Source organism: Zonotrichia albicollis, chromosome 20 (assembly GCF_047830755.1).
Source record: "Zonotrichia albicollis isolate bZonAlb1 chromosome 20, bZonAlb1.hap1, whole genome shotgun sequence".
Lineage (NCBI taxonomy): Eukaryota > Metazoa > Chordata > Aves > Passeriformes > Passerellidae > Zonotrichia > Zonotrichia albicollis.
This window is the reverse complement of record NC_133838.1, coordinates 2371977-2386360: the sequence shown is the minus strand read 5'-3', so window position 1 is coordinate 2386360 and position 14384 is coordinate 2371977. Positions and strand designations below refer to the sequence as shown.

Here is a 14384-nt window from a genome sequence, read left to right as displayed (position 1 = left end):
GAACCCTGAGGGAAAAGGGGCAGGCTCAGGCCAAGGGCGGCAACTGTGAGGGGGCGCTCTGCAAACAGAACTGCAACGGACTGAACATGAACGGGAGAGAAAGCAGTAAGTCTGAGAGTTTTATTTGCTATCAAATACATCCCACACACCCTGCCCCACACAATCCCCGTCCAATCGCTCCTACGCTCCCATCCCATCCTATCGCTCCCAAATTGGGATCCCATTTCTCCCATCTCCTTCCAACCCCATCTCACCCTGGTACCTGTGGAATGGAGTCAGTTTGGCATAGGATTGAGATTTTGAGGTGGGAACAAGCAATTTGAGGTAGGATTGAGCCCTTTTGTGTTAAGATTGACCTGTTTTCAGTATGATTTGAGTGGTTTTGAGGTGAAAGATTGATCCCTCTTCACTTTTGGACTGCAAAGAGATGGAAAAGACAAGAAAATTAAGGCCAAACCAAAAGAATAAGAAGCCAGGTGTGTTCCCAACATGGATCACAGGGAAAGTGGGTCACCATGGCTGTGCCCCAAGTGCCTCCTCCAGTGGGGGATGGAGCTGGAGCAGAGCACGAAGCTCTTCCTGCACTCAGGGCACTAGCAGGGCTTCCCTTATCGGTGGCTGTATTGGTGTCGGGTCAAATTGAGAGCTCTGTGAGAAGCTCTTCCCACATTCTCTACACTTGTAGGGTCTCTCCCCTGTGTGGATGCGCCGGTGGGTGATGAGTTGGCAGTTGTACTTAAATCCCTTCCCACACTCAGGGCAGAAGAGGGCCCTCTCCTCTGCGTGACTCAGATTGTGCAGGAGGAGATGGGAGTTGAACCGAAATCTATTCCCACACTCGGAACACTCGTAAGGCCTCTCCCTAGTGTGGATCTTTTGGTGCCTGATCAGGGTGTCATGGTCCCTAAAGCTCTTCCCACATTCCCCATACTCGTAGGGTCGTTCCCCAGTGTGGATCCTCTGGTGCTTGATCAGGTCAGAGCTCCCGCTGAAGCTCTTCCCACACTCCCCACACTCATGGGGCTGTTCCCCAGTGTGGGTTCTCTGGTGGCTGATCAGGCTGGAGCTCTGCCTGAAGCTCTGTCCACACTCCCTACACTCGTAGGGCCTCTCCCCAGTGTGGGTCCTCTGGTGGCTGGTCAGGTGGGAGCTCCGGCTGAAGCTCATCCCACACTCCCCACACTCGAACGGCCGTTCCCCAGTGTGGGTCCTCTGGTGCTCAATGAGCTTATAGTTCCACCTGAAGCTCTTCCCACACTCCACACATGTGTGGGGCTTCTCCCCATCATGGAGCTGTTCATGGAGCACCAGCTCAGAGCTCTGGCTTGATCTCTGGCCGCCTTCCCAGCCCAGGCTGGCTCTTTCCTCCTCAGATCCCTGCCAGCTGCATTTGCAGCCCCTCCTCGTGCGGCATCTCCGGCGCTTTTCCTCCCCGTTGGCTTCCTGCGCCATGGAGCCGCTCAAAATGGCTTCTTCCACCAGGTTCTGCTGCGGGCATTTGTTCCCCCTGCTCTCCATGCTCAGCTCCTGCTCTCCTCCTCCCCCCCTCCTGGGGGAGGAAGGACAAGGACAGGATGGGATTTGCGTCTGTGCCACAGGCAAGGGCAAGGAGATTCCCCGCAGGGCTGAGCTGCAGCCAGGGCCATACTGGGCTGGGCTACGGAGCAGCACAGAGGGGAAAGGGGCACTGACTTCCTCCTCACCTGCTTCAGTGTCCCAGGGCATCTTCCTCACAGACTCCCAGGGGTTGGCAATGGGAAATCCTGGTTTGGGGAAAACAAGGGATGAGCATATTGAGTTTGAAGGTCCCTCTGCCCAAGTCCATCTCTACCAGTCACCGGCCATCTGTACTTCACGAAAACCTTCCAAACACCCAGATTCAGCCCTGGAAAAGCCTCCCAGGAGTTCCCTGTCCCTGGTCCCTCCCCTTGGGTGTTCAAGGGTTCCCCCCTGTCCCAGCTGCAGGGGGTCACACTTAGATTGGGGGTCCCCCTTCTCCTCGGTGCCCGCCCTGCCAAGGCTGCTGGCAGTCCCAGCGATCCCAAAAGCTCCCCCCTCTTCGCTCTCCCCATTTCGGGATGCCGGGGCTGTTTGGGCTCCCGGGCTCCCTTCTCCCCTCATTCTCTGCTCTGGGCTGCAGCGGCTCCAAGGAGTCCCCCCTGCCCCTCTCCAGGCTCTTGAGGCTCCCGCCCATGGCGGCGCTCCCCCCTCTCTGGGCTCCCCACTTTGGGCTCCTGCGGCACACAGGGCTCTGCTCCTCCAGGCTGCCTCTGCCGGCAGCCGCCACCGGCACCCCCTGATGTCCCCCCGAGGGGCCTTTTCCGCTCAGCCTTGGACTGCTTCATTCTCCAAACATCCCCCAAAAAACCCAACTGGGAGCAACTGGGAGTGTCTGGGAACATGCTGGAGGGAACTGGGCTATACTGGGACATACTGGGAGGGTGTAATGGGAGGGACTGGAACAAATGAGGGTGAAAGAGAGCAACTGGAACCATGTGGAGCACAACTGGCTCTTACTGGCAGGGACTGGGAGCACAGTGGGGCCATCTTTGGATCATACTGGAAGGGACTGGACTAATATAAGAAAACCCTCAAAAACTCCAGAGATACACCAAAAATCCCAGTGGAACTCACCAAAATTTTATAAAACTCCCAAAAATTTCAATAAATTCCCCCCCAAAACCCCCACAACCCCAACAAAACACCCCAAATCCAAAACCCCCCAAATCAACAAAACCCCCCAAAATCACATAAGCATCTCTAAACCCAATAATTCTCCCAAAAACCCCCAATAATTCCCCCCAAATTCCTAACAAAATCCCCCAAAGCCCAAAAAAGCCACCCTGAAATTCTCAAACAGCCTCGCAAAACCCCAAAATCCCCACAAATCCCCCCAGAACCTGCCAGACTCAGTGGGGCTGTCCTGGATCAGGGGGCACCGGCCGGTGGAACAGCAGCCACTTCAGGGGGCCCTCAGAGCTTTTTGGGGAGGGGGCACCATGGGAGACCCTCCAAAAACGGGGGGGGGGGAGGAACCCCTGCTGTGCCCCCTCCCCCTGAAACCCCCAGACCTTGGTTCAGGGTGGGCCTGGGACCCCCCGGGACCCCCAATTCTCCCCCGAGACCTCTCCAGGAACCCCAAACCCCCCAGAGTCCCCCAGGGTTGGCCTAGAATCACCCTGGACCCCCAAACCCTCCCCAAGACCCCCAAAACTCCCCAGGACTCTCAGACCCCCCCATTTCCCTCCAAAATTCACCCCAGAGCTACCTGAAACCCCCCTGTGAAAAATGCATGTATTTTATGATTGGCTTTTTGCAAATATTAAAATGAATATTATATGTGTTGTGTAAGAAAGAAATGCTGTATTAATTCTCTTAAGTACTGTGTTAAATATAGTTTTAGGTTATAAAAATTGTTAAAACAGAAACTATGCTATGTAAGATGCTTTGTTTAACAGAAAGGGCTTGCAGCGAGATAGCAGCCACAGGACACCTAAATCTTTCAGAGAAAGGGAATTTATTGCCTTCTTATCAGAAGAAATGAACTTCTTCCCACCTTGGAGGCGCTGTTAGGATTAGAAGGAAGAAGCTGACACTGACCAGACAGAATCCTGTGTTTGAATGGAATTTATGCATCATGTATGAAGTGTATGAATATGCAACGGGCTATTGTTCTTAATGGTTAGTCCTTTGTTAGCAGGGGTCTTTTTTGGGCTCGTGATGCCCAGAAAAAGGTACCCGGACGTCCATAATTCTTTGTTTTTATTATCTCGTATTGTCCTAATTCAATTTGTCCAAATTGTTATTACTCTAATTGTGTTACTATTTTTATAACCATATTTTTTACTTTTAAATTTTGAAAACAACCGATTGGCGTTCTTCACAATTTGGTAGCAGAGGATGGTTGCTAACACCTCGCTGCCTGTGCTTTAGGAGAGTCAGAGTGGGGAAGGCACGCCCTGCCCTATTTGGCAGCCTCGCTTTGTTTCCCCTGAAGTGACCGACAGACGCAGGTTGCGATCTGTGGACAAAAGGAGGCAATATAACAGAGAGAAGGAAAAAAAAGGCTCCCTACAACTGCGGTAATTGGTCCCCTAAGTGTAGTAGTGCGCACGAAGAACCCGGGAAGGAAAAAGGATTGGTAAGTATTTCTCGGGCGGGGGGCAGGTACAGGGAGGGGATGAATGTGTGTGAATGAGAGGCAGGCTGGTTGTCCCAGACCTGCCAAGTGAGTGAGGAGTCTCGTTTTCCTCTTTTCGCGAGAAAAACGGCCAGTAAAGAGACAAAGCGAGTGATAAGAGAGTGAAAGAACCCCCCGGGGTGACTGGGACTGGGTCTCAGGGAGGGGTTGGACCCCTCGGAGGTAGGCAGCAAGGTTTCCTCACCCAATCCACTAGGAAACGGGACAGGAGGGGCCCCTAAAACCTGCTGGGTTGAGGGATTTATATTCTAAGAGCATCCAAGAGCAGGGTTGAGCAGAATTCTGTCGGAGTGAGGATATGCCCAAGAACACTCACGGTGGGACAACACAACTAGATTGAGGGATTAAAATTTTACCCAACAGCATCCGGGGTTGGACAACACAGCTAGACTGAGGGAAAAATTTTTGCCCAACAAGATCCAGGGTTGAACAACACAGCCAGATTGAGGGATAAAAAATGCCCAAGAACATCCAGGGTTGGACAACACAGCAAAACAAATTAAATGCCCAAGAGCATCTGTAGTTGTACCACACCGCTGGGTTGAGGGACAGAAAATGCCCAAGAGCATCTGGGGTTGAACAACACAGCTGAATTTAGGGAAAAATACCCAAGAGCATCTGGGGTTGGACAACATGGCAGGACTGAGGGAAAAATTGCCCCAGAGCATTTTGGCTTGGATAACACAGCTGGGTTGAGGGATATCCAATAGCACCGAGACTGGCCAGTAACACCTAAACTTGTAATAGGTGATGTGAAAGTAAAAGGTACCTTATTGTTGTTTTGTGGTGTGTGTGAGTGAGACCCACACAAAGTCAGCCTCAACTTCCCGGGCAGGTGGGAAGGGGGAGGCAGTGGAAAGAGGAGTGAGTGACCTGCACACCAGGCTGTAGCTCCCGGGTAGGTGGGGGCTTCTGGGCCGAAGAGGAGTGAGTGACCTGCGAACCAAGCTGGCGTTCCCTGGGTGTGTGAGGGGGCCGTAGCTGAAGAGTGTGAAGGACATGCAGACAGCCTCACAGGGGAACGGACGCCAGAGGCAGCAGAGTCAGGCCCTTCTCGGGGGCCTGGTGACACTGAGACCTGGAGGTCAACCCCAGAGCGAAAGAGGGGGCCACAAGGACCTGTGATTTTCTAGCAATAAGGATCCACTTTCTGTCTTGAGAGTGTGAAGGAATATGTGAAAGTGAATGAGAAATAAAAGTGAGTGAATGTAGATGAATGAAAGTATAGGTAATGTCGATTGTGCATTTTAAGCCTTACCATATCTCCTTGGAGGGAGGTGGATTGTATTGACAAGCAGTGTGAGAAAAAGGGGTTTTTTTGGGTGTAAGTAGTTGAAAGAAAAGTGGTATTTAAGTTGTTAGTAAAAAGTTGTCGTGGGGTGACAGCCTTCAGCCTTTATCCCCATATCGTGTGTTGTGTCTGGCAGCTGTGCCTTCCACCCCTCCCCCCCCGGCCGTCTTGCTGTGGCCGGATGGGGAAGAGGGGGGGGGGGTGTGGGGTGTGCCCAGGCACTTTTGCTTTGGGCTTTTGCTGCTTGGCTTGGCTAGCCGCTTGCTTGCTTGCTTGCTTGCTTGCTTTCTGCTTTTTTTTTTGCGCTGGTTTTTTTTCTTTTTTTCCCTTTTCTTTTGTTCTCTCTTTCTTACCCTCCCCTGAAGATACTGGACCGGCTCCGGATCTGGCCTGAGAGCTCCAGGACACCCGAAGCCTGCGACAGAAGCTCGGCGCCCTCACAACACAGTCTGGTCCCTTTTCTTTTCTTGTGTTGGGGAGTGTTCTTTTTGTTATTTGTAAATAAATAGGTTTTGTTTTCCACTTTGCTCCTCCGAGGAATTCCTTCCCGAACCTGGTGTTGGAGGAGGGGTGGTTGGAGGTTTGTTTTGTTTTGGGGGGGGCTCCCTTTTTGAGATTTCCCCCTAATTTGTCCTAAACTAGGACAGTATACTTTTTGGTGAGTTGGCCGGGAAAGTCGGAGGCCAAAAAGAGTGGAAAAAAAACCTATAACAATAATATTTTGGTTTTGGTTGTTTTGTGGGCATATTGGTGATTCATAATGTCATTTGGAGTGGAAGCTTGCCGGTTTTTCTGGTCCCTAGGGGCTTTTGAAGTTTTAATACCTTTGTGGTCCCTAGGGTTATTTCCTTACCCCAAAATAGCTCTGATGTTGTCCCTAATAAGTAGCTTTTGTAAGCGGGGGGCACTAACCAGAATAATCATTGTGCTGGCCTTATGTGTGATGATGTGTCGGATAACAATGCTGGACTTTATTTCAGGAATGTATGGATTGTTGTCATGGCTGTGTACTCAGTTTGTTTGGGGAGAAGAAGAGGAAGGGGCTTTTCAGCCTTTGTCTTCCTTCTTCTCCTACAAATTGTTGACATCTCTATTAGAAAATACTGACTTTCCCCTGAGTTTGAAAGAAACCATCTTTCTGGCATTTAATTTATTAAGCCTTGTCTATACTGTCTGGAGTGTATATAAAATGAAAGCTGAGATTTCTAGAGGGGTTAGAGAGACTCCTGATTCAGGAGTAAAACAAAGCAGGAAAAATCTTGACTGGAGTGGGAAATGGGAGGATATGGGCCAGACTTTAAAGGAATTTTCTGATCCTATAGACTGGGACTTTCCATCTGATCAAATTCAGAATCCAGTCGAGCTGGCAAAGTATTTGAGGGAGAAGTGCCATGGTAATACTAAGGAAGAAAGGATTACTGCAGTGAGCTGGGCCTTGGAGTTTGTTTACCGTACTCTGCTAGATACTGTGGAGCAGCAGATAGCAGAAAGGGAACAGGGAGATAAGTTAGTTACTATCCCAGTGACCCAGGCTGCAGCTAACATCCCAGGCTCCAGGCTAGCAGCTGAATCAGACAATAGGCCCCAAACCATGGCTGTTGCAGCTAATACAAGAGGTGGAAAGTGTAAAGGCAAGACCGATCGGAAGGTGGAGGATGATGACGATGATGCAGAAGAAGGACCCTCACCAAAATCAGAGGCCACATCAAGGGGCACAGAATCTGGAGCCAATATTGACTCCTTTTCTCTGAAGGACCTCAGAGGCCTAAGAAAGGATTACAGCCGACAACCTGACGAATCTATTATTAGTTGGTTAGTCCGCCTTTGGGATGCTGCAGGGGAGGTTACGATTTTGGATGGTACTGAAGTGAGGCATTTGGGATCCCTGTCACATGATCCTGCCATCGATCAAGGTGTGATGAGGGGGGCTAACCCTCACAGCCTCTGGGAACGGGTCCTAAGAAGCGTAGCAGAACGGTACCTGTGTACGGATGATCTCTATATGCAGCAGACACGGTGGAAGACCATAGAACAGGGGATCCAACGCCTGAGAGAGATGGCGGTCGCAGAGCTCATTTTCTCAGATGACACAACAACTAGGAATCCGGACCTGGTACCATGCACTCCGATAATGTGGAGGAAACTTGTGCGACTTGGGCCACCTGAATACGCTTCTGCCCTAGCAATAATGAAGCGAGATGATACATATGAGACTGTGCTCGATATGGCAAAGAAGCTTCGAGCGTACGCAGATGCTGTGCATGGCCCAACTCATGCCAGAATTGCAGCAGTGGAAACCCGACTGCAGAAACTAGAAGACAAAATAGAGGAGAATCATAAGAAACTCCGGGAAGAGATTAAGGAGGACCTTATTCAAATCTCAGCCGTACAAATTAGAAGCCCTGGTGTCCAACGCCGGCGCTCCTTTGATGGGGAGAGAAGGTACATCCCACGGGCTGAGTTATGGTTTTTCCTGCGTGAGTCTGGAGAAGACATGAGGAGATGGGATGGAAAACCCACCGCTGTTTTGGCACAACGGGTGCGTGATTTGAAGAAAAGAGAAAGTATAACCAAAAAGATAGCAGCTCCGGTCGCTCGTAGCCGAGATGTTAAGTATGACGATGACGATGACATGTCCGATCCCCTTGAAGGAACTTCCAAGGCATATGCCCAAGGAAAGAAGGACAATCTGGCTTAGAGGGGCCCTGCCTCCAGCCAGGAAGAGGCACGGGAGAACCGGGTTTTTTGGAAGGTGTGGATCAGATGGCCTGGCACATCAGAGCCACAAGACTATGAAGCATTGGTTGACACTGGATCACAATGTACCTTAATGCCATCGGAACACGTGGGGACAGAACCTGTTTCCATTGCTGGAGTGACGGGGGGATCACAACAGTTGACTTTGTTGGAAGCTGAGGTGAGCTTGACTGGGAAGGAGTGGCAGGAACATCCGATTGTGACTGGTCCAGAGGCTCCGTGTATTTTGGGCATAGACTTCCTCCGGAATGGCTACTACAAAGATCCTAAGGGATTCAGGTGGGCTTTTGGAATAGCTGCAGTGGAGATAGAGGGTATTAAACAATTGAATACCTTGTCTGGACTATCAGAGAACCCATCTGCAGTAGGACTCTTGAAGGTAGAGGAGCAGCGAGTGCCAATTGCCACCTCAACAGTGCATCGCAGGCAGTACCGGACGAATCGAGATGCCGTGATCCCCATCCACAAGATGATTCGAGAGCTGGAGAGCCAAGGGGTGGTCAGTAAAACCCACTCACCCTTTAACAGCCCTATCTGGCCCGTGCGAAAATCTGATGGAGAATGGAGATTGACTGTAGACTATCGTGCCTTGAATGAAGTGACTCCACCACTGAGTGCGGCTGTACCGGACATACTGGAACTGCAGTACGAGCTGGAGTCCAAGGCAGCAAAGTGGTACGCGACCATTGATATAGCTAACGCGTTTTTCTCCATCCCTCTGGCAGCAGAATGCAGGCCTCAGTTTGCTTTTACATGGAGGGGAGTGCAGTATACCTGGAACCGATTGCCCCAGGGGTGGAAACACAGTCCTACCATCTGTCATGGACTGATCCAGGCTGCACTAGAAGAGGGTGAGGCTCCAGAACATTTACAATATATTGATGATATCATTGTTTGGGGGAACACGGCAATAGAAGTGTTCGAAAAAGGAGAGAAGATAATTCATATTCTCCTGGACGCCGGATTTGCCATTAAGAAGAGCAAAGTCAAGGGACCTGCCCGAGAAATTCAGTTCTTGGGGGTGAAGTGGCAAGATGGACGGCGTCAGATTCCTGCGGATGTTATTAACAAAATCACTGCTATGTCCCCACCAACTGATAAGAAGGAGACACAAGCTTTCTTAGGTGCTATAGGTTTCTGGAGGATGCACATCCCTGAGTATAGTCAGATTGTGAGACCCCTTTATTTGGTTACCCGCAAGAAGAATGACTTCCATTGGGGCCCTGAGCAGCAGCAAGCTTTCGTCCAGATCAAGCAGGAGATCGCTCATGCTGTAGCCCTTGGTCCAGTCAGGACAGGACCAGATGTGAAGAACGTGCTCTACTCTGCAGCCGGGAGCCATGGTCTGTCCTGGAGCCTTTGGCAAAAGCTACCTGGCGAGACCCGAGGCCGACCATTGGGATTTTGGAGTAGGAGCTACAGGGGGTCTGAAGATAACTATACTCCAACAGAAAAGGAAATCTTGGCCGCCTATGAAGGAGTCCAAGCTGCCTCGGAGGTGATTGGTACAGAGGCACAACTCCTTCTCGCACCCCGACTACCGGTGCTGGGATGGATGTTCAGAGGAAAGGTTCCCTCTACCCACCATGCCACCAGTGCTACTTGGAGTAAGTGGATTGCCCTCATTACGCAGCGCGCTCGAATTGGGAAGTTAAATCGCCCTGGGATTCTAGAAATAATTACAAATTGGCCCGAAGGTGAAAGCTTTAGTGTCGCAGATGAGGAGCCAGAGCCAGTGACCCGGGTTGAGGAAGCTCCGCCATACAATCAGTTGCCAGAAGAAGAAACACGTTACGCCCTATTCACTGATGGTTCTTGTCGTGTCATAGGGATGAAACGGAGGTGGAAAGCAGCTGTATGGAGTCCCACTCGATGGGTTGCAGAGGCTACTGAAGGAGAGGGTGAATCTAGTCAATTTGCTGAAATCAAAGCTATTCAACTGGCCTTAGGTATTGCAGAGAGAGAGAAGTGGCCAAGGCTCTATTTGTATACCGATTCTTGGATGGCAGCCAACGCTCTATGGGGATGGCTGAAGAGATGGAAGGAGGCCAGCTGGCAGCGCAGAGGAAAACCAATTTGGGCTGCGGAAGAGTGGAAGGATATCGCTACCCGGTTAGAGAAGTTACCTGTGAAGGTTCGCCATGTAGATGCCCATGTCCCCAGAAGTAGAGCTAATGAAGAGCAGCAAAACAACCAGCAAGTACATCAGGCTGCAAAGATAGGGGAGTTGAAGATAGATCTCGACTGGGAGCATAAGGGAGAGTTATTCTTAGCACGATGGGCCCACGATGCCTCAGGCCACCAGGGTAGAGATGCCACCTATAAGTGGGCACGAGACCGAGGGGTGGATCTAACCATGGACAGTATCTCTCAGGTTATTTGTGACTGTGAGACGTGCGCTGCCATTAAGCAGGCCAAGCGACTGAAGCCCCTCTGGTATGGGGGGCGGTGGTCTAAGTACAAATATGGGGAGGCCTGGCAGATTGATTACATCACACTGCCTCAAACCCGCCAGGGCAAGCGCTATGTACTAACCATGGTAGAAGCCACCACAGGATGGTTGGAAACCTATCCTGTGTCCCATGCTACTGCCCGTAACACTATCTTGGGCCTTGAGAAGCAGGTCCTTTGGAGGCACGGTACTCCCGAGAGAATTGAGTCGGATAATGGAACTCATTTTAAAAACAATCTTATTAATACTTGGGCTAGGGAACATGGCATCGAGTGGGTATACCATATCCCCTATCATGCACCAGCTGCAGGGAAGGTGGAAAGGTACAATGGATTGTTAAAAACCACCTTAAAAGCATTGGGTGGGGGGTCTTTAAGAAACTGGGAGCAACATCTGGCAAAGGCTACCTGGTTAGTTAACACTCGAGGTTCCACCAACCGAGCGGGTCCTGCTCAGTCTGAGCTCCTTAATATAGTAGATGGGGATAAAGCCCCAGTGGCCCATGTCAGAGGTTTGTTGGGAAAGACAGTATGGATCAACCCTGCCTCGAGTACAGACAAACCCATCCGTGGGATTGTCTTTGCTCAAGGACCAGGTAATACATGGTGGATAATGCAGAAAGATGGAACAACACGGTGTGTACCTCAGGGAGACCTGATTGTGGGATGAGACTCATATATGAATGTCATTGTTTGTTGAATGTGAGACAGAAGGAAACTGTAAGTGTCAAAGGTCTGAGCAAGTAAGATGAGAGAAATGCGTAAGTGTCAAAGGTGTGAGTAAGTGAAATGAAAGCTTTTTACTGTATGTTCACGATATGGGATAAGGGGTGGAGTGTCGTGGGGTGACAGCCTTCAGCCTTTATCCCCATATCGTGTGTTGTGTCTGGCAGCTGTGCCTTCCACCCTCCCCCCCCTGCCGTCTTGCTGTGGCCGGATGGGGAAGAGGGGGGGGGGTGTGGGGTGTGCCCAGGCACTTTTGCTTTGGGCTTTTGCTGCTTGGCTTGGCTAGCCGCTTGCTTGCTTGCTTGCTTGCTTGCTTTCTGCTTTTTTTTTGCGCTGTTTTTTTTTCTTTTTTTCCCTTTTCTTTTGTTCTCTCTTTCTTACCCTCCCCTGAAGATACTGGACCGGCTCCGGATCTGGCCTGAGAGCTCCAGGACACCCGAAGCCTGCGACAGAAGCTCGGCGCCCTCACAACACAGTCTGGTCCCTTTTCTTTTCTTGTGTTGGGGAGTGTTCTTTTTGTTATTTGTAAATAAATAGGTTTTGTTTTCCACTTTGCTCCTCCGAGGAATTCCTTCCCGAACCTGGTGTTGGAGGAGGGGTGGTTGGAGGTTTGTTTTGTTTTGGGGGGGGCTCCCTTTTTGAGATTTCCCCCTAATTTGTCCTAAACTAGGACAAAAGTGAAAAACGGAAGCAGGGGACGAATAGATAGAAAATTGAAAAATGAGACGGAAATACAGTAAGGTGGATACAGGAAAAGAAAAGCAGAAAAAATTACCAACAGAAATACCCCAAGACAGCCCTTTGGGAGTTATGTTAACAAACAGAAATACAACTCCTTGCAAAATACAGGGTATGCAGAAGTTGATGAGAAAAAACATGCAAACTTGTGAATTATATACTTAAAAAGAGCATTAGAAAATTTAACACAAAAGAAAGGAGTTATATATTGATTCAAGGGATGCCTTTAGAGTAGCACATGCCTCAAGAAAAATTTAAAAAGGGAGATTACTTAATTAAAGATGAAAAAGATTAGTACATGAGAAACTTATTTTCGAGGTTTTAGAGTCATTAAAATTACCTAAGAGAGATAGCAATAGTACATATTAAAGGACACAAAAAGGTAAAGACCCAGAAATAAGAAGAAATAATTGGCAGATCAAGAAGCTAAAGATGCAGCAGAAAATAGAGCTGAAAGAGCTAATATTAACTCCAAATGAAGAAAAATTGGAAATTCCAAAGTTTAGAGAAGCAAAAAAAAAAAAATTAAAAAATTAAAATTAAAACAAGATAGGTGGCGAACAAGATAAATCGGGGAAATAGAAACATCTTGATGGAAGACAATTAGATAATAAAACACTTACTAGGGAATAGCAGAGGACATGTATCAAAAAGCCCGGTGGGATACTCAGGCTTTGTGTGATCATTTTTTTAAGGCACTATGGGTGCACTGAGACTTTTAGAGTAGAAAAACAAGTACCTGAAATATGTATAATTTGCCAAAAGATAAATAAAAGGGTGATGAGAAAAACAATATGAGAAGGTCGTGAGTTAGCTCGTCGACCATTTCAAAGTATCCAAGCAGAAGTTTAGATTTGTTAAGCTCTGGATTTATTTGTAAAAACCGTTTAATCCAGAAGAAAAATAGTATACCACATGCTGGGGAGGGGGGAGGCTGTAGGAAAATAACATTTTTGAAAGGCAATAAAAGCAAAACGGGGAAAGTACAAAGCTGAGAACAAAATTACCTCATCCATTGCCGTTCGTTCCCCCACTCGTTCGCAGCTGCACCCCGCCAGCCCCTGCGCCGGCTCCGGCACAGTCCATCTGTCCCAGTCCGTGTGTCCCAGTCCGGCCGCCTGGCCCGCGGCCGCTCCGCAGTTCGTGCAGGGGGTGGGGATCTGTCCTGCCGTGTGCACCGTGGTTACCGCGCTCACCGCACCGAAGGAGGGTCCCGTCTGTCCCATCCCCGGCTGCCCTGACTCTGTCGGCTCCCGCCGCTGCAGCCGCGGTCAGTCGGCTGCTCTGCCTCTGCCCGACCAGCCACCGTGAGCCATGCGGGAGCTATCCACGCTCCAGCTCGGTCTGCACCGGAACAGCCCCTCGGGCGATCCCGGCTGCACACCCCGCCTTTGGAGCACCGAGACTCTGAGTCACGCCGAGTCTCCCTGTCCTGCCCCGAGCTCCGTTCCCTTGGTAACCACAGCTCCGGCTGCTCAGAGAAACTCTAAAGGAATCACCTTATCGAAACAATAAAAGTTCAGTTAGAAGAAAGCCCTCTCCTGATTCTTCCTAAATATACAGGAGAAAGGCTATAGAAGATAAAAATACAGAAAGAATGGGATAAAGGGATTGGTCTATTTCCATTAAGAGAGGTTCTCATAGGAGGGGACGGATCAGAGTTTGTAAATGCTCCTTTGACTTCGTCTGAAGTCTGAAATTTTAAGAAATAAATAAAAGAGATATTTGGAGAATCCCATAGACATAGCTGAACAATTAGACCAATTTTTAGGTCCAAACATTTATACTTGAGAAGAGATGTGGTTGGTAATTAAAATAATATTTTTCTCAAGAAAAATGCAATTAATCAGAGCAACTGAAATAAAAGCTTAAGAAAAAGATAATCCGCAAGGACCCCCAGAGAAGACAAAATGCCAACTGTGCCTCCTGAGTGGGGTTAAAATAATGAGGAGGGTAGTAAATACATGAATAGTTATCGTAATTACATAACCAAGAGCATGAATGGGACAGCATATCAAAGGCGAAATGTGAAAACAAAAGGTTTTTGAGGGACAGCTTTTAGAGGGGAAAGAAGAAACTCCAACTAAATAGATAAACAAACTGGAGAGAAAAAGGGAAATGGTCCTAAGTAAGCAGAAGATCTGAAAATCTTTAAAGAAATGGGCACATAAAAAAAAAAAAGTCATAGGCTCTAATTTTTTGGGGGGGACAAATACCATC

At 49.2% G+C, this 14384-nt stretch overlaps 1 protein-coding gene across 1 annotated transcript in view; it reads right to left on the bottom strand.

The window, feature by feature from the left end:
- Positions 1–14384, bottom strand: part of LOC141731337 (uncharacterized) — a 306819-nt gene that overhangs the window by 171997 nt on the left and 120438 nt on the right. Inside the window, exon 5 of the mRNA XM_074555956.1 lies at positions 640–1340. Within this exon, the coding sequence (XP_074412057.1) occupies positions 640–1340 (701 nt within the window). The remainder of the gene's footprint in view (positions 1–639; positions 1341–14384) is intronic.